The sequence below is a fragment of the Nicotiana sylvestris genome, chromosome 5 (genome assembly GCF_000393655.2).
Source record: "Nicotiana sylvestris chromosome 5, ASM39365v2, whole genome shotgun sequence".
NCBI lineage: Eukaryota > Viridiplantae > Streptophyta > Magnoliopsida > Solanales > Solanaceae > Nicotiana > Nicotiana sylvestris.
In genome coordinates this window covers 179,537,242-179,558,193 of record NC_091061.1, presented here as the reverse complement: position 1 = coordinate 179,558,193, position 20,952 = coordinate 179,537,242, and the positions used below count along the sequence as shown (strand labels likewise).

The 20,952-nt window shown below is 41.6% G+C and overlaps 3 protein-coding genes across 3 annotated transcripts; all 3 read right to left on the bottom strand.

Moving 5' to 3' along the window:
* Window positions 1-5,372: 5,372 nt before the first annotated feature.
* On the bottom strand, window positions 5,373-5,786 carry LOC104235590 (auxin-responsive protein SAUR68-like). The gene has a single exon (XM_070147382.1). It carries the CDS (start codon window positions 5,784-5,786, stop codon window positions 5,373-5,375), a length of 414 nt encoding a protein of 137 aa, XP_070003483.1.
* A 4,241-nt stretch (window positions 5,787-10,027) lies between these two features.
* Window positions 10,028-10,836, bottom strand: LOC138891151 (auxin-responsive protein SAUR68-like). Its single transcript, XM_070174135.1, has 2 exons — window positions 10,505-10,836; window positions 10,028-10,341 (listed from the first exon to the last, which is right to left on the bottom strand). The coding sequence occupies exons 1-2, from the start codon at window positions 10,739-10,741 to the stop codon at window positions 10,129-10,131; spliced, it is 450 nt and encodes a 149-aa protein (XP_070030236.1). The 5' UTR covers window positions 10,742-10,836; the 3' UTR covers window positions 10,028-10,128.
* Window positions 10,837-12,775: 1,939 nt separating this feature from the next.
* On the bottom strand, window positions 12,776-13,396 carry LOC104235592 (uncharacterized). Its single transcript, XM_009789393.1, has one exon. The coding sequence runs from the start codon at window positions 13,394-13,396 to the stop codon at window positions 12,776-12,778; it is 621 nt and encodes a 206-aa protein (XP_009787695.1).
* Window positions 13,397-20,952: the final 7,556 nt, after the last annotated feature.

Below are 20,952 nucleotides of genomic sequence, written 5' to 3'. Positions count from 1 at the left end.
CACCCCTAGTCTCAGATAATAATTTGCAAAAGGTATTAACTTAACATTTTTTACACATTTGATTTCCAATATCCACTGATATATCCAATTAAAGATCAATTCCCTCTATCCCCTTCGCCAAAAACTCTAATGTAATATAACTTCCACTTTTTTAGTCAGAATGATTCATATATTTGTAAGTTTTGATCAACCAAGTTATCGCCCTGGATAAGATAGTAGTACCATTCCATGATGATAATGTTAAGAATTTCTTATTTCAAAATTGAAAATTGAAAGCTCCATTTCATTTGTTGTAACACATTCTTTTAGTTTCCTACTTTACAATCTGTTTTGAGCTATCATTTACAAAACACTATGTCATAACTGTTGCGGAAGCCAAATGTATAGAGTGTGAATAAGTCACAACTACTATACCAAAATTTATGACAGCCACCAAATAATAAATAAGACAACAAAGCAACAATAAAGGGAACACCAGAATTTACGAGGTTCGGCTAATTTTGCCTACTCCTCGGACACAACCAATATTTTATTCCACTCCAAAAATACAAGTGAAATAATACTAAAAAGAGAAGATACAAATGCCTTAAACAGATGAGAAGGCAAATGAGAGGTGTGTTTAAAACCTAAACATTAAGCCTTCTTTTATAGGGGGAAATCCCCCCAACCCTTCTCTTCCCACCGATGTGGGACAAATAGTTTTGCCCAAATTCAACAAATCTCCACCTTGGCAAAATTCCACATCTTCAATTTTCTCTCAATAACAAATTTTGATTGTGTCTTCATCTTCAATCTTCAGTTTTCAACAATGTTGATCAAATCCAAACAATGTTGAAACTTGACCGCAGTCACCACCTTTGTCAGCATATCAGCAGGATTCTCCGTAGTATGAATTTTCTTCACTGTGACTCCACCTTCTTCTATGATTTCTCGTACGAAATGATACCGAACATCAATGTGCTTCGTCCTTGCATGATAAACTTGGTTCTTCGCTAATTGAATAGCACTTTGACTATCACAAAAAATTGTGATACCTTTTTGTTCAACACCAAGCTCCTTTAGCAATCCTTGAAGCCAAATTGCCTCTTTCACAGCCTCTGTAATAGCCATGTACTCTGCCTCTGTTGTAGACAAAGCAACTGTTGACTGCAAAGTAGACTTCCAACTAACTGGTGCCTTTGCAAAAGTAAACACATAACCAGTAGTTGATCTTCGTTTGTCCAGATCACCCGCAAAATCTGAGTCACAATATCCAACTACAGACTGATTGTCTTCCTGCTCAAAAACTAACCCGACATCTACAGTATTATGAATATACCGTAGAATCCACTTCACAGCTTGCCAATGCTCCTTCCCTGGATTGTGCATATATCTGCTAATAACTCCAACAGCTTGTGAAATGTCAGGCCTTGTGCAAACCATTGCATACATCAAGCTACCAACAACATTTGCGTATGGTACCTTTGACATATACTCTCGTTCAGCTTCATCCATTGGCGACATAATAGTACTTAGCTTAAAATGGGAAGCAAGTGGAGTACTAACTGGCTTAGTCTTGTCATCTATGCCAAAACGTTGAAGTACTCTCTTCAAATATTCCTTTTGAGATAAACAGAGTTTCTTTGAATGTCTATCTCTAATTATCTCCATGCCAAGAATTTTCTTTGCCTCACCCAAATCCTTCATCTCGAACTCCTTCTTCAGTTGAATCTTCAACTTATCAATTTCTTCCGAATTCTTGGAAGCTATCAACATATCATCAACATATAGGAGAAGATATACAAAGGAACCATCTTTAAGCTTGTGCAAATACACACAATGATCGTATTTGCTTCTCTTGTACCCTTGCCGCAACATAAACTCGTCAAATCGCTTGTACCATTGTCTAGAAGATTGTTTCAATCCGTACAACGATTTTTCAAGTTTGCACACCATATTTTCTTTTCCAGCAACTTTGAATCCTTCTGGCTGAGTCATGTAGATTTCCTCCTCCAAGTTTCCATGTAAAAACGCAGTTTTTACATCCATCTGAACTAGTTCCAAATCCAATTGTGCTACTAAAGCCAACATAATTCTAATGGAGGAATGTTTTACAACTGGAGAAAATACTTCATTGTAATCAATTCCCTCCTTTTGAGCATATCCTTTGGCCACCAATCTTGCTTTGTAGCGAACATCTAATTGGTTAGGAAATCCTTCTTTCTTTGCAAATACCCATTTGCACCCAATTGCTTTCTTTCCCTTCGGGAGATTGGCCAATCTCCATGTATGATTCTGATGAAGGGACTGTATTTCATCATTCATGGCAATCCTCCACTTATCTTCTTCTGAACTTTGGACAGCGTCTTTATAAGTAGTAGGAACATCATCAGCTACAATTGAGGTTGCACAAGCAACCGTCTCTATGAGACGAACAGGTTTTGTTATTGTTCTTTTTGGCCTGCTGGTTGCTATTGATTCAAGTTGTTGTTGAGGTTCCTGAGTTGGAATCTCCTCTACTGGCTCTCCTTCCAGAGGGTAATCTTCATTTGTTTCCTCCTCTGCTTCTTGTGTAGGAAAAATAAATTTTCCCTCAAACTCCACCTGCTTAGAAGCACCTTTATTTTGTTTGGTGTCTTCTGTTACCTTATTTACCATAGCAGATTCATCAAAGGTAACATCTCTGCTGAATATTACTTTCTTTGTCATAGGACACCATAAGCGATATCCTTTGACTCCAGAAGTAATTCCCATAAAAATAGCCTTCTTTGCCCTTGGATCCAATTTTGACTCCGTCACATGATAATATGCAGTTGAGCCAAACACGTGCAAAGAGTTATAATCTACAGCAGGTTTTCCGTACCATTTTTCAAATGGTGTCTTGCCATCAATAGCAGCAGATGGTAGACGATTAATGAGGTGGCATGCATATGTAATTGCCTCAGCCCAAAATTCTTTGCCCAAGCCAGCATTGGACAACATACACCGTACCTTCTCCAGCAAGGTCCGGTTCATACGTTCTGCCACTCCATTCTGTTGTGGTGTATGTCTAACAGTGAAGTGTCGGACGATGCCATCATTTTCACAGACCTTATTGAAATGATCATTTTTGTATTCACCTCCATTGTCTGTGCGAATACACTTGATCCTCCTGCCTGTCTGATTCTCCACCATCGTCTTCCATTTGAGAAAAATTCCCAACACTTCATCTTTGCTCTTCATTGTATACACCCATACTCTTCGGGAAAAATCATCAACAAAGGTTACAAAATAGTGCTTCCCACCCAATGAAGGTGTTTTGGAAGGACCCCAAACATCAGAGTGTACATAATCCAAAATGCCTTTAGTATTATGGATCGCTGTACCAAATTTAACCCTTGTCTGTTTCCCTTTAACACAATGCTCACAAAACTCCAAGTTGCAAGCCTTGACTCCTTTTAACAATCCTTGATCTGATAGAGTTTTCAAGGATTTTCCTCCAGCATGTCCCAAGCGCATGTGCCATAGCTTGGTTGCTTCTGCCTCTTTGTCGTCACTGGATGTCACTGTCGCTGTCCCAATAACTGTACTGCCACGATAGCGGTACATATTATTATTCTTCCGATTAGCCTTCATTACCACTAGTGCACCGGAGCATACTCTCATCACTCCATTTTCTGCAATGATTTTGAACCCTTTTGATTCTAGGGCTCCCACAGAGATGAGATTCTTCTTCAAATCCGGTACATATCGAACATCTGTCAATGTTCTGATCATTCCATCATGGTTCCTTAATCGTATTGAACCAATGCCATATGAGGTAAGAGGGCTGTTATCCGCTGTGTGGATGACTCCATATTCTCCTTCTTGAAATTCCACAAACCAGTCCCTGTTGGGACACATATGATGGCTACAAGCCGAGTCCATCAACCATATGTCTGATGATGTTAATGACTCTGTTGTAACTAATGAGAAGTCTGAATCATCACAATCAGCTACATTTGAATCCATAATGGCCTTTCCATTATTATATTTGGCCTTATTCTTCAACTTCGGACAGTCTTTCTTCCAGTGCCCTTTTTCTCGACAAAAGGCACATTCATCTTTGCTGGGTCTGGATCTTGACTTGGATCTTCCCTTCTTTGTCCTCGTTTGATTTTGAGGACGACCCCTCACAAATAGTGCTTCTCCTTCTCCGCCCTTCTGTTTTTCTCGCTTTCTTTGTTCATAGCTGTACAAAGCCGAACAAACTTCTCTGAGAGAAACTTCGTCATTTCCATGGAGTAGAGTAGTTTCAAGGTGCTCGTACTCATCAGGAAGTGACGCCAACAACATCAAGGCCAAGTCACCATCATCATAAGTTGTATCCATATTTTGCAAATCTGTAACCAACTTATTGAAACTGGTGATATGTTCATTCATCGTGGTACCAGGAACATAGGTGAAGTGAAACAATCTCTTCTTCATGTACAATTTATTTTGACTGTTTTTCTTCAAAAATTTATCCTCCAGTGCTTTCCATAATCTACTTGCAGAAGTTTCCTTTGTGTATGGATATTTCTGCTCTCTAGCAAGGAAGGATCGAATGGTACCGCAAGCAACACGATTGAGAATCTTCCAATCTTCTTCTCCAATAACATCTGGTTTCTTTTCTTCAATGGCCAGATCTAGCCCTTGTTGAAAAAGGACATCTAGAACCTCGCCTTGCCACATCCTAAAATGCCCGGACCCGTCAAAAATTTCTACCGCAAATTTCGCATTTGACACAATTCTTGTCATAAGCGAAGATGCCAATGATGACGTATTGTTGACACTTGATGTAGATTCTTCTTGTTTATTATCTCCCATATTTGACACAAATATTATTTAATAGCTGACGACACAAATCAAGATTATTTCCTTTCTGATGTAGAAGATCAGACTAAGCTGCAACCACAGAGCATACTCAGACAGAACCTTGACTCAGTTACCAAGATAAATCTTTTCTGATGTGGAAGATCAGACTATGCTGCAACCACAGAGCATACTTAGACAGTACCTTGGCTCTGATACCAATTGTTGCGGAAGCCAAATGTATAGAGTGTGAATAAGTCACAACTACTATACCAAAATTTATGACAGCCACCAAATAATAAATAAGACAACAAAGCAACAATAAAGGGAACACCAGAATTTACGAGGTTCGGCTAATTTTGCCTACTCCTCGGACACAACCAATATTTTATTCCACTCCAAAAATACAAGTGAAATAATACTAAAAAGAGAAGATACAAATGCCTTAAACAGATGAGAAGGCAAATGAGAGGTGTGTTTAAAACCTAAACATTAAGCCTTCTTTTATAGGGGGAAATCCCCCCAACCCTTCTCTTCCCACCGATGTGGGACAAATAGTTTTGCCCAAATTCAACAATAACTCAACAAACAAGAAGTTGCTGATATCCACTTTCTTGGTGCAAAGAATAAGCTGAACAGAAACATGAAGTAATTGAGAGAAGCAATGCTTTGTGAAGATCTCCAGCGGCCACACCTTTCTTGATTAGTGAAATGATGTAATCCATGAACGCTGAATCACAGGGTAATTTAATAGGGCCGCCACTCGGTAGCCCAAACTCTTCTTCAGACATGTTTAAGAGCTGCCTAACGACCTCATTTTCAAGGTATGCCAAGGGAATGACAAATCGCCTTTGATCGATTGTATAAACTACAAAATGCCCTTTTTCAACTATAGAGGATGAAGATGTACTACAACTATCTTCATCACTAACATTTCTTGGAAATGAAATCCTTTTTCGCTGCATGGCCACAAACTTCTGCCACCTCCTAGCCATTTTGATGAGTTTCTTGGCACTGATCATTGTCTTCTTTTTTTTGTTGGAAGATTGAAACAAGAAAGTAAATAAGAAATTTAGAGACTTTTTGAGGTTTGAATTGTTAATGCTTGTCCTGAATTGGTAATGAAAAGGTTCATGAAAGGGGGATTATTTATACAAGAAACAGGAGACGACTAATCTTTCTTTAGTTGGAGCTGAAGTTTTTGTTACTAACAAAAGGCAAAGCCATGTGCTGATGCCTGTTGATCATGTTAATATGGGGCCTTAAATTTGTGGTTGAAGCTAGTTCGAAAGGATGGAAAATAATAAGTTTCTTCATTTCTTCACTTCGGTTGACAATAGATTGGACCTATTAGTTATGATATCAGCTAATACTTAGACTTCTCACCAATGCCAGTACTTTGAAAAAATTAAATAAAAAATTTGTGGTAACAGGCAAAAACCATGTGCTACTCCTTTCTTTGTCGTGTAGATTAGGGATATGATCTTTAAATTGTCATCTTGTCTAGTCCTATTCTGCTTTTGTTATAACAAAGTTTTTGCGCTTGAGTAACACTGTTGACAGATTTTACTCAAAAGATACGTTAGCAGTAAGAAAACTGAACCGTTTTTTGGTTAATTGTATCAAAACAAACTAAGCGATTCAACAACCAAAGAAATTAGTCGTTTGCAGTTAATTCAGAAGTCTTTTTTCTTTGCTTTTTTTCTTCTTTTTGGTGGACAAGGGAAGAAGGATAAAAAAATCATTTGTCACAAAATAGTGTAGTTTATGGTTCGGCCCTTTCCCGGACCCCGCGCATGGCGGTAGCTTAGTGCATCGGGCTGCTCTTTGAATGTGTAAGAGAATGAAGGATATTGATAAATAAAAAAATATCACAGATTCGTCGAGAAACAAAAACTGTGATATTAACCAGTGCAAAATACAGCTTAAAGTCTTCTATTTGAAGTATTATGCTTCTTGACTTTTGTTTCTATTATGCAGGAGATAATAAATAGCAGCAACTTCTATTATGCTTCTTGACTTTTGATAGCTAAATAATAATAGTACAAAAGTCCACCTTTGTACCAACTTTGATTTTTATCTTATTTGAAAAAATGGTTTAATGCAGCTTTGACATAACTTTCTTATGAATTAGAACTACAGAAATTTGGATATTCTGGGGGTCCAATCTACTTAATTCAGAACCCTATTATATTATGGTAGTTTATCTATCAGTCAAAATCAAAATACTGGAGCCCGCGCGAGTCTATTTTTGCTTACTGATTGTTCTGTGGATACTTTTGAGGCCAATCTCAAAATTGACAACATAAAATATGATCATACTTCTCTGTTATTCATTGGTTGCTATATATTCTCATAGTTAATGGAGTTCAATTTTAATTCATAGGACTACTAGAAAGCAACTGAAAGAAATCAGATATAATCACAAAGTTAAAGAGTGTTGACAAGAATATGGAGTTTTGATGAATAATCAGATGTTGAATGTTCTGTAAACTTGTTGAATATCATGTATCCATTACAAAACATTAAGGTCAACAAACTAGCAATTCCGGGTTTCTTAGTTCTTGAACGTATGAAGCTGATGAGCATCGACTGGAAGCTATTGATACAAGCAACGCATTCTGAAGATCTACAGCTACACCTCTTTCCATGAGTGATATGACGTAGTTCATGAATATGGAATCACACGGTAATGTAATAGGGCCATCACTCGGAAGTCCAAACTCTTCTTCAGACATGTGAAACAGTTGTCTGATTACCTCGTGTTGTAGATAAGCCAAAGGAACTACAAATCGCTTTTGATCAGTTGTATACACCACACAATGCCCTTTGCCAACTATAGAATAAGATGTACTACAACACTCTGCGTCATGGTTATTGGATCTTGGAAAAGAAATTCTCTTCCTTTGCTTGACCGCAAGCTTCTGCCATTTCCTTGCGATCTTGATGAGTTTCTTAACACTGATCATGTTGATTTCTTTGGTTTATAGTAAAGAAAATATTGTTCGAGTTTTTAGAAGGTTTGATTAAGTTCTATCTGCTCGATGATCAAAATGTCTTATGGAAGCAGTTTATTTATAGCTGAGGCTAGAGTTATGACTTTGAAAATTGTAGCTCTAGTTGTCAATCTGAGTTAGGTATTGAAGGCAAAAACATGTGCTGATGTATAATATGGGACCTTAGAAATTGTGGAAATGGCTGGTTGTCTTGTTTTAAGTAAAGAGGTTGATGCATATATTGAATTATTTGTCACTATATCTTTAAACCAAGTGGTCCAAGACTAAGTCATCAACTTCATCTATATACTCTTGTGGATTTTATTTTAAGGGTACCTTTCCAAATCATAAGAAACAGTAGGGCCTAATGTTGTTGTTCCACAAAATTTGTGGTCTGAATACTTTGACATTAACAGAGTAAGCAAAACCATGTGAAACTTCAAGTACTGTTGTCTCTCAAATTTCTAAACATTAAGTATATGTGACTTACCATTAGCTTATATATATATATATATTATATTAATACACAAAGCATTTGAGCAGAACACAAATATCCAAACACTCAAAGAACTTCCATTTTTGGTGCAATTCTCAAAACTCTTGTTCTTTTTTTTTTCTTCATCATTTAGAGTTAACATCATATTTTTTGAGACAATGGGTATCAAAGTGACTCCATTTATTCAGGCTAATCGAATCCTAAGGAGGTCATCAATCTCCGAAGGTGTTCCAAAAGGACATTGTGCAGTATATGTAGTAGAGAGCCAAAAGAAACTATTCATTGTGCCAATATCATACTTGAGGCCGCCTTTATTTCAAGACTTGTTGGCTCAAGCTGAAGAAGAGTTTGACTTTGATCATCCGATGGGCGGTCTCACAATACCTTGCAATGAGGATGTGTTCGTTGATCTCACTTCCCGCTTGAGGATATTATGAGTAAGACAATGGTGCAGATTCTTCTGCCCATGAGATTTTGTAAAGCAGGATTAGAAATGAGAGAGTAGATTGTAGAGAGAGGTCATTTTCATTGTATAGAACATTCCCAGTGTACATTTCTTTCAACACTGGGCAATGTATAGCCTTTCTTCTTCTTGTTTTTTTTCATTCTTTCCATCAAACAAGTAAATGGACTTTGAATTCTGAAAGGAATATCTAAAGCTTTCTAGTGCATATATTTGATCATACCAAATACCCAATTTTGGTGTTCCATAGTATTAAATTCTATACATTCAAAAAAATTAGTCCAAAAAAAAAAAAAAAAACAAGTGAGATTTGCAGCTTCTTTTCAATCTAGATTTATAAAGTATGAAATTTTAAATGCAAAAAAGTTTGGAAGAGGAACACTTTATAATTTCACCTCAATTAAACTCTTTACAATTAATTTTCATGTCATTTAGGCATGTAAATTAACATAGATTTATGATAAATTTACATAAATACAAAATAAAGTTAACACTAATAGTTTAAAATTAATGTGCGACAGAAAAATCAAATTTGTAGGATGCGAATATAAAAATGAGTCCTGTAAGTCACATTTTTAAAATGCGACTTATAAATCGTTTTTGTCTATTGCGATTATGCATAAGATTTTTACCCACCTGGAACTGTGTACAGTGACGAAAAAGTAGGATTGTTCAATCATTTTCATTATTTTGCGAAGATATAAGTAGTAACTGTTTTATTATGCTCTGTTTGGTTGCACGATTAGAAACTTCCTACCGTTAAGCTCAGTTTTAGGTAATTTTCGTTGATTTATGAACTCTTTTTTTTGTGTGGTTATTTTCAAGTGTTATGTCTCCTATCTAAATGTTAAGAAAGTGAAATATTTTGCTTTGACTTTTTTCTGTTAGTGTTATTATACAGTGCAATGTGTAAAGTTTTCCCTACTTTTTCTGGAGTTATGTCCTTAAAAAAGAAGAATGAATGAAGAAGAAAAAAATTCTTGTCTACTAATTGGATTTCATCAACTTTAAAATTTAGCCACTATTCCAATGCAATAGGAAATTACTTACTAATATGATTTTAAGATTTAAGTTATGTATACTGGCAGTGTAATGAATTTTTTACACGATCTGTATAGTTTAACATGTTGAAGCAAATTACTTATGATTTATTCTAGATCACCAATCAATGTTATTAAATAGAGTTACCTGCAGCTACCTTTTAAGTTTAACGTTCTTAGTGCATAGAACTTAAACTCATAATTTGGGACTAGTTCAAGATAATGAATGGTGTAGATCTGGTTAAGTTCAGGATGAAGCTCTATTCCATCTTTCACTTGCCTATTTTTCAATTGCTATACAATCTATTTTGAGCTACATTTACAAAACATGATAGTCATAACTCAATAAACAAGAAGTTGTTGGTTTCCACTTTGTTGGTGCAAATTAGAAGTTGAAGTATAGCAACATGAAGAAATCGATAGGAGCAATGCTTTGTGAAGATCTCCAGCAGTTACGCCTTTCTTGACTAGTGAAATGACGTAGTCCATGAAGTCTGAATCACAGGGTAATGTAATAGGACCGTCACTTGGTAGCCCGAACTCTTCTTCATGAATGTGTCTCCCCCTCTGCTTATGTGAGTTTTACCCGCCTTTTACTCTGCTTGCTTCTGATTCGCTATGAGCCCTTACTTTTTCGGAGGGTCGACGGGACATGGGAGCCTCAGCTCATGCATCGGTTTACCGAAATAACCTTTGCTCTTCCACTTCCTTAAGACATGTTTAAAAGTTGCCTAATGACCTCATTTTCAAGATAAGCTAATGGAATGACGAAGCGAGCTTGATCAGCTATATATACTACAAATTGGCCTTTCTCAACTATAGAAGATGAGGATGTACTACAAGTGTCTGCATCACTGGCATTTCTTGGAAATGAAATTCTCTTCCTTTGCTTGGCCGCGAACTTTTGCCATCTCCTGGCCATCTTGATGAGTTTCTTAACACTTATCATCGTCATTTCTCTGGAAGGTAGGAAACGAGAAAGCAAACTCTATAGACACCTTTGATGACTTAATTGATATTGCTTGTTTTTATGATGAAAAGGCTCATGGAAAAAGGGATATATATATATATATATACACACACACACAAGAGAGACGGTAGACAGGCTTTGAGTTGGAGCTGAAGTTTTGTGAAGGCAAAGCCATGTGTTGATGCCTGTTGGTCATGTATATATGGGGCCTTAAATTGGTGAAAAATTCCTCTCTTCATTTTGGTAGACAACAACTTGGACCTATTAGTTAGGCTATCAGCTTAAACATGGGACTTCTGGCAAAATGCCAATAATTTTAATACCATTAATGAATGAAGAATTGCTGGTAGAAGAACAAACCATGTGCTAAGGGATCTTTAAATTGTCATCTTGGCTGGTTTTTCTTTATATAAAAGCCATTGCATTAAATGTGATTAAAACCAGTACAACATATTTGATCACTCACTACTAGCTATTGGAATGCAGGGTTTAGAAGAACCTGATCCAATATGAATAGAAGCATAGTGCTGAACTAGTACTTCTCACCTTTAGTTTTGTTACATGGAAAATACATGCTAAAGTCTTCTATTTGAAGAGTCATGGTTCTTGACTTTTGTTTCAGGATATAAAAAGGGTAGCCCGGTGCACTAAGCTCTATGTGGGGTCCGGAAAAGGGCCGCACTACAAAGGTTTATTGTATGCAGTCTTACCCTACATTTCTGCAAGAAGCTGTTTCCACGGCTTAAATCCGTGATTCATGGTCACATGCCAGCAACTTATGAGGAATAAGACCCTTTGTCCCCTCCAGGCAAACATTTATACTCTCTCCGTTTCAATTTAGATGATATAGCTTGGCTCGGCTCGGTGTTTAAGAAAAAAAAGGCTTTTGAAACTTGTGGTCATAAAAGCTTAAGGGGAAAAAGCTTTGTGGGATATTTGTGTGGTTATAAAAGCTTTTCATTAAGGGTAACATAGGTAAAATGAAGAGTTTAAAGTTGAATTATTTTCAAATTTAAAAATGTGTTTTAGAATAAATTAAAAAGGAAAGTATCTCATCTAATTTGAAATGAAGGGAGTAGCAACCAAAACAAGAGTACAAACACCCTTTTTTTGGGAAAAGGGTAAAAATTGCCGCTCAACAAGTGAATATAGAGCAATTATACCCTCCATTTAATTTTGGTATCAAAAAGTTCTCGCCGCTAATATTTTGACTTAGTGGGCGTTTGGACATAAGAATTGTAAAATTTCAAAAAAAAGAAGTGAAAATGGTATTTGAAATTTAGAGTTGTGTTTGGACATGAATATAATTTTGGGCTGTTTTTGAAGTTTTGTAAGTGATTTGAGTGAAAAATTTGAAAATTAGCTTTTTGGATTTGAAAAATTCTAAAATGCATCTTCAAGTGAAAATTGGAAATTTTATGACCAAACGTTGATTTCGAAAAAAAATGAATTTTTCAGGAAAAAAGTGAAAAATTTCTTATGTCACTGCCCAAAATCAACGGGAGGGTATTTTTTTATTTTTAAAAAGGCCACGTGGAAAAAAATCACAAGATTTCAGAAAAATTCAAACTTAACCTTCCATTTGTTTTGATTTTTGATACCAAAATCAAAACAGAGGATACAAATATACAATCTCTCTATTTTCAATATGAGGGGCAACTTTTACCTTTTCTGCATCCTAGCCCCTAGGTTTATATCAACCTAGTAAATACATAGGCATGTCACTACTTTAATTGAATTTTATGTCTTTTTTATGGTCCACAATATTTAATTTTTTCGGATATTAAAAAGGAATTAACCTCTTTTTCTTTAAAGTTGCCCTTGAAGTAAAAAAAAACTATAAATATTTGTTATATTTTCAATGAACAATTTTTTTTTTTTTGGTAATTCACAAATATTATTAATCATCAAAGCAACAAATTACATTGTATAAAGTCCAACTCAGCCTGTACATGTATCACTGCTACACTCCTATCCTCAATGACCTATATAACATGACAATACTATTTCTTTCCTCCTCTATATGAACTTGTGTTGTAAAACATCTTTGAGTATACCAACAGCTCGGATGTTACAAATGTATATTATTTCTCTAACGATGCTTTGTCTATCTCTATGAGTCTTCTCAAAAATTCTATGATTTCCCTCAACCCATATACTGTACAATGTTTCAGCTAGAATCATCCTCAAAAGGTGCCCTTCAACATATTTTTTCTTTGCTTTTTCCACAAACCAGCATACTAATTGACTCCATGTCCTTGTTTGCACTTGTATTTGCATCCATCTGAATATATCATTCCATAGTTCCTTGATGACAGTACATTCATAGAACAGATGGGGGTGGTTCTCTGAATGGCACTTACAGAAAACACATGCAGTATCCACATTCATGCTCCATTTGCTCAGTCTGTCAGCAGTCAGCATTCTTTCCTGTATGATCAGCCACATAGAAAATACTGCTTTGGGTCTAGCTAAATTTCTGAACATGATTGCTTTCCATTCAACCTTTGCTAGTGATCCCAATTGCTGCAAGTATATCTGTGGACTTGGTCCTTCAATAGTCAAGATCTTTTGGACCATCCAGCTTGCTTGTGTAACCACTTTGATGTTAGCTATAGGCTGCCCCTTTATATGATACATATGTACCCATTTGATCTATAATCTGTCAGCTTTTGTTGTTAAGTCCCATTGCAGTTTGATTATGGCTGCTCTATTCCATTGTTTGAGATTCAGAATGTTTAGTCCTCCTGCACTCTTGGATTTACATACCTTCTCCCAAGATATCAAGGCTCGTTTGGTTATTACTGTTACGCAGCGCCTTCCTGATGATCTTTGGAAGGGCAACGTAAGGCTAAGCAACCGATGTCAGTGCGGTTGCTGTCCGCCAATGAGGTCCTCGCCGCACGCTAGACTAGATTGTCAGTGCCGTGCGGGAAAACCAATGTCGTGGGCAATTGCGGAAGCTTGAGAGAGAATTGGGTTTTGAATGCTGATGATGATTTTATTGATGACTGAAAATGATGATTACAATGATGTGGTGTCGAGGGGGAGAGACACCAGAAAATGCTGATTGAAATGTTTGATTGTTTGGTCCCCCTTAATAATGCTTAAAAAAAATAAACCAACATTACAAGACTAGTCCTAATAAAGCTGTAGAAGCACACTGAAATGAAAATGATGAAAACTAGTCTATGATTACAATGAAAAGGACTTAGATTATTACAAGGAAAAACTAAGTCCGATGGCAGCATCTTTGTCTTGCAGGTCTGCGCGCGCGTTGCTGTGGGCGCGCGCGACACTTGATGTGCTGGCCTGAGGCTGGGCACTGGTGCTTGGCATCAGGGTCTGTGCGCGAGGCGCTGTTGGAATGGGCCTGCAGCTGGGCGCTGGCGAGGCATCAGGATCTGCGCGCGCGGCATTGTCAGGGCGCGCGGCGCTGTTGTCAATGGCCAGCCCTTGGGCGCTGGCGAGAGGCATCGGTGGGGCGACAGAGGCACATGCGCGCTTGTCACTTGGCGCAGCCAAGACCACGGGGCCGACCATGGCGCTAGGCATTGTGAGGCTTGCTAGGCCGCCATGGGGCGCGGCCAAGGGGTCATGGGGCATGTCTGGAAAGCAGCCCATGACATTCTCCCCCACCTGAGTTGGCGCCGTCCTCGGAGCCTTATGATGATGATGATGATGATGATGATTCTGATGGTTGTTGGATGGGAGGTCTGCGCCCCTCTGTTCTGTGAGCTTGCTGTTGTAGCGAAGCAATGATTTCATGCGGCTGACATGGAAGACTGGATGGATCTTCCACCAGGATGGAGTTTTGACCTGGTATGTGGACTTCCCAATGCGTTTTTCAATGGGCAGGGGCCCGATGTATTTTTGTTGCAGCCGAGGGTCATGGGTCCTTTCTGCAAACAAGTACTGCTTTGGGATGCGTAGCATTACTTTGTCCCCTGGTTGATGTTGGGAAAAGCAACGCTGTTGTTCGGTGAACCTTTTTGCCCGCTCTTGGGCCCTTGGTGAGATAGCTCCGCACTATCTCCATGTTGCGCTCCCATTCGCTCGAGAAGTTGGCAGCTCGAGGAGATTTCGGCATGGTTGATGCATTCACCGTCTGCGGGAGAAGCGGTTGCTGTCCGGTAACAATTTCAAAAGGGCTTTTGTTTGTATGATGGCTCTTTTGAGAATTGAAACACAGTTGAGCAGCACCCAGGAGCTTCACCCAATGCTTTTGTGATCCGGTTGCGAAGTTGCGGAGATATTCCTCCAGCATGTCATCGAACCGGTCTGTCTGGCCATCCGATGGTGGATGGATGGATGTGTTGTGACTCAATGTTGACCCAAAGCACCTGAAGAGGTGGGTCCAAAAGTTGCTAGTGAAGCGTGAGTCGCGCCTACTAACAATGTTCTTGGGCAGGCCCCAATGTTTGACAATGTGCGAGAAGAAGAGTCGAGCTGTATCTTCTGCTGAGATGTTTTGCGGGGCTGCTATGAAAGTTGCATAGTCTGAGAACTGATCTATGACAACCATGATGGATGCAAGATTGCCGACTTGGGGCAATCCCATGATGAATCTGAGGGAAACACTTTCCCATGGTCTCTGAGGGACATGTAATGGCTGCGAGGGTCCCGGCTGTGATGAGTGATCCGACTTGTCCTTGTGGCATGGCTGACAAGTCTTCACACGATGATGAGCGTCACCAGTCTTTTGAGGCCGATGACATGATGACTGATTGTTGCTGCGAAGGGTAGCCTGAACCTGAGGTTCATGTCTGTTGACTACTTTCTCCAACTGCATGGCCGAGATGTTTTCAGCGGCCATCTTTATGGGGAAGCATGGTATGGTGCAGGGCTTGGCCCCTTTTTCTCCCATCATCAGGAGCATGTTGGCAAATGGTACCGGAATGGTGTTGGTTTGCCTCATGAACTCTAAACCCACTATGATGTCGAAGTCATCTATGATTGCGATGCGCAGGTCGATGCTTCCTTTGTATGGGCCAAGTTTCACTGGGACATTTGTAGCTGTTCCACCCAATGTCTGAGGTGGTGAGTTGATAGCCTTGACGCGGCCTTTGCTCTTTTGTACCACAAGACCTAGGCGCTCTACTTGCGTTGATGACAAGTAGTTATGGGTGGCACCCGTGTCTATCAATGCGTGAAGGGGCTTGCCGTTCACTTTCAATTCGACGAACATTAGGGTCCTCGCTTGCTTAGGAGGTCCTTCGTCCATCTTTTCTTTCCCTTTCCTGGTGATCGGGACTGATGTTTTCTTAGGAGGACATGCACTGGTCCCCGCTAAGGCATGAGGGATAGAGCCAACAATTGCATTGAAGGCGCCTACCTGGTCGTCGTCTGATGAGTCTGATGTGTCTAACTCATCCTCGACCGTCTGATGAGCATTGACCTTGATGTTTGGGCATTCATTGTTCCAATGTGCCCCGCCGCAATGACGGCATTCTGAGGGAGGCTTTCTCCCCTGATTGTTGTTGATGGATGCAGCACTGTTGCTGTTGGAGGGAGGAGTCTTAGTTTTGGATGCACTCCGATCTCCCCCACTTTTGCTTGGGCCACCATTGCTGGGATGGTGCCCGTTGGATCCTCCTCGGACAGACGGCTGGGGCCTGTCGTTCTGAGTTCCCAAATGATAATCGCCAAGGCATTCTGCAGCTTGAATGGCCTTGGGCAGGGTGTCTACCCGTTGTCGCTGTAGTTCCATACGGGCATGAGGTTTCAAACCTTCTATGAATGCGAAGAGTTTGTCTTTGTCCCCCATGTCGCGTATGTTTAGCATGAGTGCGGAGAATTCGCGCACGTACTCCCTCACTGATCTGGTGTGGCGGAGGTCCCGTAGCTTTCTCCTTGCATTGTATTCCACATTTTCGGGAAAGAACTGCAGGCGTATGGCTACCTTCAATTCGTCCCATGTCTGAAGAGTATCTTCACCGGCCTTGATGGCTTCGTGTTTGACCCGCCACCAAAGTTTGGCATCGCCCTGAAGATACATGGCAGCAGTCGCTACCTTTTTGGATTCCTCCAAATGGCCCACGGCATCGAAGTATTGTTCGATGTCGAAGATGAAGTTTTCCACTTCTTTAGCATCCCGAGATCCGTCGTATGGCTTTGGCTCCGGTATCTTAAGCTTTTGTGGAATGGGGGTGAGGTTTGCTGCACCCCTGATGTGATGATCGCCTTCCCGAAGTAGGCTCTGTAAGGCAGCATTGACAACGTTGAGCTTGTCAGTCAAGTCGTTTATGGTTTGCTGCATGGCAGTTAGTCTGTCTGCCTCATGTTGCTGATGGGCTAAATCGTCGGCACGCTCCTGTTGGAGGTCCTCAAATTTGCCATGGATGTTGGCAGTTTCAATGGCTGCCGTTTGTCGGTCCTCGTCGGAGTCACGACTGATGTTTGCAATGTCATTTTCGGCCTGCCGCATTCGGCGGTCCAGGTCGTCCAACCTTTGCACTAGGTTGTTGCTTTGATCAGGCACCGTTTCTACGATGGGTCGTAATCGGTCAACCGTCTCCTCTAGGGATGCTAGACGCTCCCCATGATTCACCATGGTCAGAAATGGTGATGATGGCAAATGTTCCCTCGTCCGATGTCGAGCCTAGGCTCTGATACCAACTGTTACGCAGCGCCTTCCTGATGATCTTTGGAAGGGCAACGTAAGGCTAAGCAACCGATGTCAGTGCGGTTGCTGTCCGCCAATGAGGTCCTCGCCGCACGCTAGACTAGATTGTCAGTGCCGTGCGGGAAAACCAATGTCGTGGGCAATTGCGGAAGCTTGAGAGAGAATTGGGTTTTGAATGCTGATGATGATTTTATTGATGACTGAAAATGATGATTACAATGATGTGGTGTCGAGGGGGAGAGACACCAGAAAATGCTGATTGAAATGTTTGATTGTTTGGTCCCCCTTAATAATGCTTAAAAAAAATAAACCAACATTACAAGACTAGTCCTAATAAAGCTGTAGAAGCACACTGAAATGAAAATGATGAAAACTAGTCTATGATTACAATGAAAAGGACTTAGATTATTACAAGGAAAAACTAAGTCCGATGGCAGCATCTTTGTCTTGCAGGTCTGCGCGCGCGTTGCTGTGGGCGCGCGCGACACTTGATGTGCTGGCCTGAGGCTGGGCACTGGTGCTTGGCATCAGGGTCTGTGCGCGAGGCGCTGTTGGAATGGGCCTGCAGCTGGGCGCTGGCGAGGCATCAGGATCTGCGCGCGCGGCATTGTCAGGGCGCGCGGCGCTGTTGTCAATGGCCAGCCCTTGGGCGCTGGCGAGAGGCATCGGTGGGGCGACAGAGGCACATGCGCGCTTGTCACTTGGCGCAGCCAAGACCACGGGGCCGACCATGGCGCTAGGCATTGTGAGGCTTGCTAGGCCGCCATGGGGCGCGGCCAAGGGGTCATGGGGCATGTCTGGAAAGCAGCCCATGACATTCTCCCCCACCTGAGTTGGCGCCGTCCTCGGAGCCTTATGATGATGATGATGATGATGATGATTCTGATGGTTGTTGGATGGGAGGTCTGCGCCCCTCTGTTCTGTGAGCTTGCTGTTGTAGCGAAGCAATGATTTCATGCGGCTGACATGGAAGACTGGATGGATCTTCCACCAGGATGGAGTTTTGACCTGGTATGTGGACTTCCCAATGCGTTTTTCAATGGGCAGGGGCCCGATGTATTTTTGTTGCAGCCGAGGGTCATGGGTCCTTTCTGCAAACAAGTACTGCTTTGGGATGCGTAGCATTACTTTGTCCCCTGGTTGATGTTGGGAAAAGCAACGCTGTTGTTCGGTGAACCTTTTTGCCCGCTCTTGGGCCCTTGTGAGATAGCTCCGCACTATCTCCATGTTGCGCTCCCATTCGCTCGAGAAGTTGGCAGCTCGAGGAGATTTCGGCATGGTTGATGCATTCACCGTCTGCGGGAGAAGCGGTTGCTGTCCGGTAACAATTTCAAAAGGGCTTTTGTTTGTATGATGGCTCTTTTGAGAATTGAAACACAGTTGAGCAGCACCCAGGAGCTTCACCCAATGCTTTTGTGATCCGGTTGCGAAGTTGCGGAGATATTCCTCCAGCATGTCATCGAACCGGTCTGTCTGGCCATCCGATGGTGGATGGATGGATGTGTTGTGACTCAATGTTGACCCAAAGCACCTGAAGAGGTGGGTCCAAAAGTTGCTAGTGAAGCGTGAGTCGCGCCTACTAACAATGTTCTTGGGCAGGCCCCAATGTTTGACAATGTGCGAGAAGAAGAGTCGAGCTGTATCTTCTGCTGAGATGTTTTGCGGGGCTGCTATGAAAGTTGCATAGTCTGAGAACTGATCTATGACAACCATGATGGATGCAAGATTGCCGACTTGGGGCAATCCCATGATGAATCTGAGGGAAACACTTTCCCATGGTCTCTGAGGGACATGTAATGGCTGCGAGGGTCCCGGCTGTGATGAGTGATCCGACTTGTCCTTGTGGCATGGCTGACAAGTCTTCACACGATGATGAGCGTCACCAGTCTTTTGAGGCCGATGACATGATGACTGATTGTTGCTGCGAAGGGTAGCCTGAACCTGAGGTTCATGTCTGTTGACTACTTTCTCCAACTGCATGGCCGAGATGTTTTCAGCGGCCATCTTTATGGGGAAGCATGGTATGGTGCAGGGCTTGGCCCCTTTTTCTCCCATCATCAGGAGCATGTTGGCAAATGGTACCGGAATGGTGTTGGTTTGCCTCATGAACTCTAAACCCACTATGATGTCGAAGTCATCTATGATTGCGATGCGCAGGTCGATGCTTCCTTTGTATGGGCCAAGTTTCACTGGGACATTTGTAGCTGTTCCACCCAATGTCTGAGGTGGTGAGTTGATAGCCTTGACGCGGCCTTTGCTCTTTTGTACCACAAGACCTAGGCGCTCTACTTGCGTTGATGACAAGTAGTTATGGGTGGCACCCGTGTCTATCAATGCGTGAAGGGGCTTGCCGTTCACTTTCAATTCGACGAACATTAGGGTCCTCGCTTGCTTAGGAGGTCCTTCGTCCATCTTTTCTTTCCCTTTCCTGGTGATCGGGACTGATGTTTTCTTAGGAGGACATGCACTGGTCCCCGCTAAGGCATGAGGGATAGAGCCAACAATTGCATTGAAGGCGCCTACCTGGTCGTCGTCTGATGAGTCTGATGTGTCTAACTCATCCTCGACCGTCTGATGAGCATTGACCTTGATGTTTGGGCATTCATTGTTCCAATGTGCCCCGCCGCAATGACGGCATTCTGAGGGAGGCTTTCTCCCCTGATTGTTGTTGATGGATGCAGCACTGTTGCTGTTGGAGGGAGGAGTCTTAGTTTTGGATGCACTCCGATCTCCCCCACTTTTGCTTGGGCCACCATTGCTGGGATGGTGCCCGTTGGATCCTCCTCGGACAGACGGCTGGGGCCTGTCGTTCTGAGTTCCCAAATGATAATCGCCAAGGCATTCTGCAGCTTGAATGGCCTTGGGCAGGGTGTCTACCCGTTGTCGCTGTAGTTCCATACGGGCATGAGGTTTCAAACCTTCTATGAATGCGAAGAGTTTGTCTTTGTCCCCCATGTCGCGTATGTTTAGCATGAGTGCGGAGAATTCGCGCACGTACTCCCTCACTGATCTGGTGTGGCGGAGGTCCCGTAGCTTTCTCCTTGCATTGTATTCCACATTTTCGGGAAAGAACTGCAGGCGTATGGCTACCTTCAATTCGTCCCATGTCTGAAGAGTATCTTCACCGGCCTTGATGGCTTCGTGTTTGACCCGCCACCAAAGTTTGGCATCGCCCTGAAGATACATGGCAGCAGTCGCTACCTTTTTGGATTCCTCCAAATGGCCCACGGCATCGAAGTATTGTTCGATGTCGAAGATGAAGTTTTCCACTTCTTTAGCATCCCGAGATCCGTCGTATGGCTTTGGCTCCGGTATCTTAAGCTTTTGTGGAATGGGGGTGAGGTTTGCTGCACCCCTGATGTGATGATCGCCTTCCCGAAGTAGGCTCTGTAAGGCAGCATTGACAACGTTGAGCTTGTCAGTCAAGTCGTTTATGGTTTGCTGCATGGCAGTTAGTCTGTCTGCCTCATGTTGCTGATGGGCTAAATCGTCGGCACGCTCCTGTTGGAGGTCCTCAAATTTGCCATGGATGTTGGCAGTTTCAATGGCTGCCGTTTGTCGGTCCTCGTCG

What these genes read in the sequence shown, in the direction of transcription:
- LOC104235590 (XM_070147382.1), bottom strand. Translation starts at nt 5,786, where the DNA reads ATGGCTAGGAGGTGGCAGAAGTTTGTGGCCATGCAGCGAAAAAGGATT.
- LOC138891151 (XM_070174135.1), bottom strand. Translation starts at nt 10,741, where the DNA reads ATGACGATGATAAGTGTTAAGAAACTCATCAAGATGGCCAGGAGATGG. An exon ending in TCATTAGGCAACTTTTAAAC is followed by an intron (nt 10,342 to 10,504) that starts ATGTCTTAAGGA and finishes AGGGGGAGACAC; the next exon opens with ATTCATGAAGAAGAGTTCGG.
- LOC104235592 (XM_009789393.1), bottom strand. Translation starts at nt 13,396, where the DNA reads ATGTATCATATAAAGGGGCAGCCTATAGCTAACATCAAAGTGGTTACA.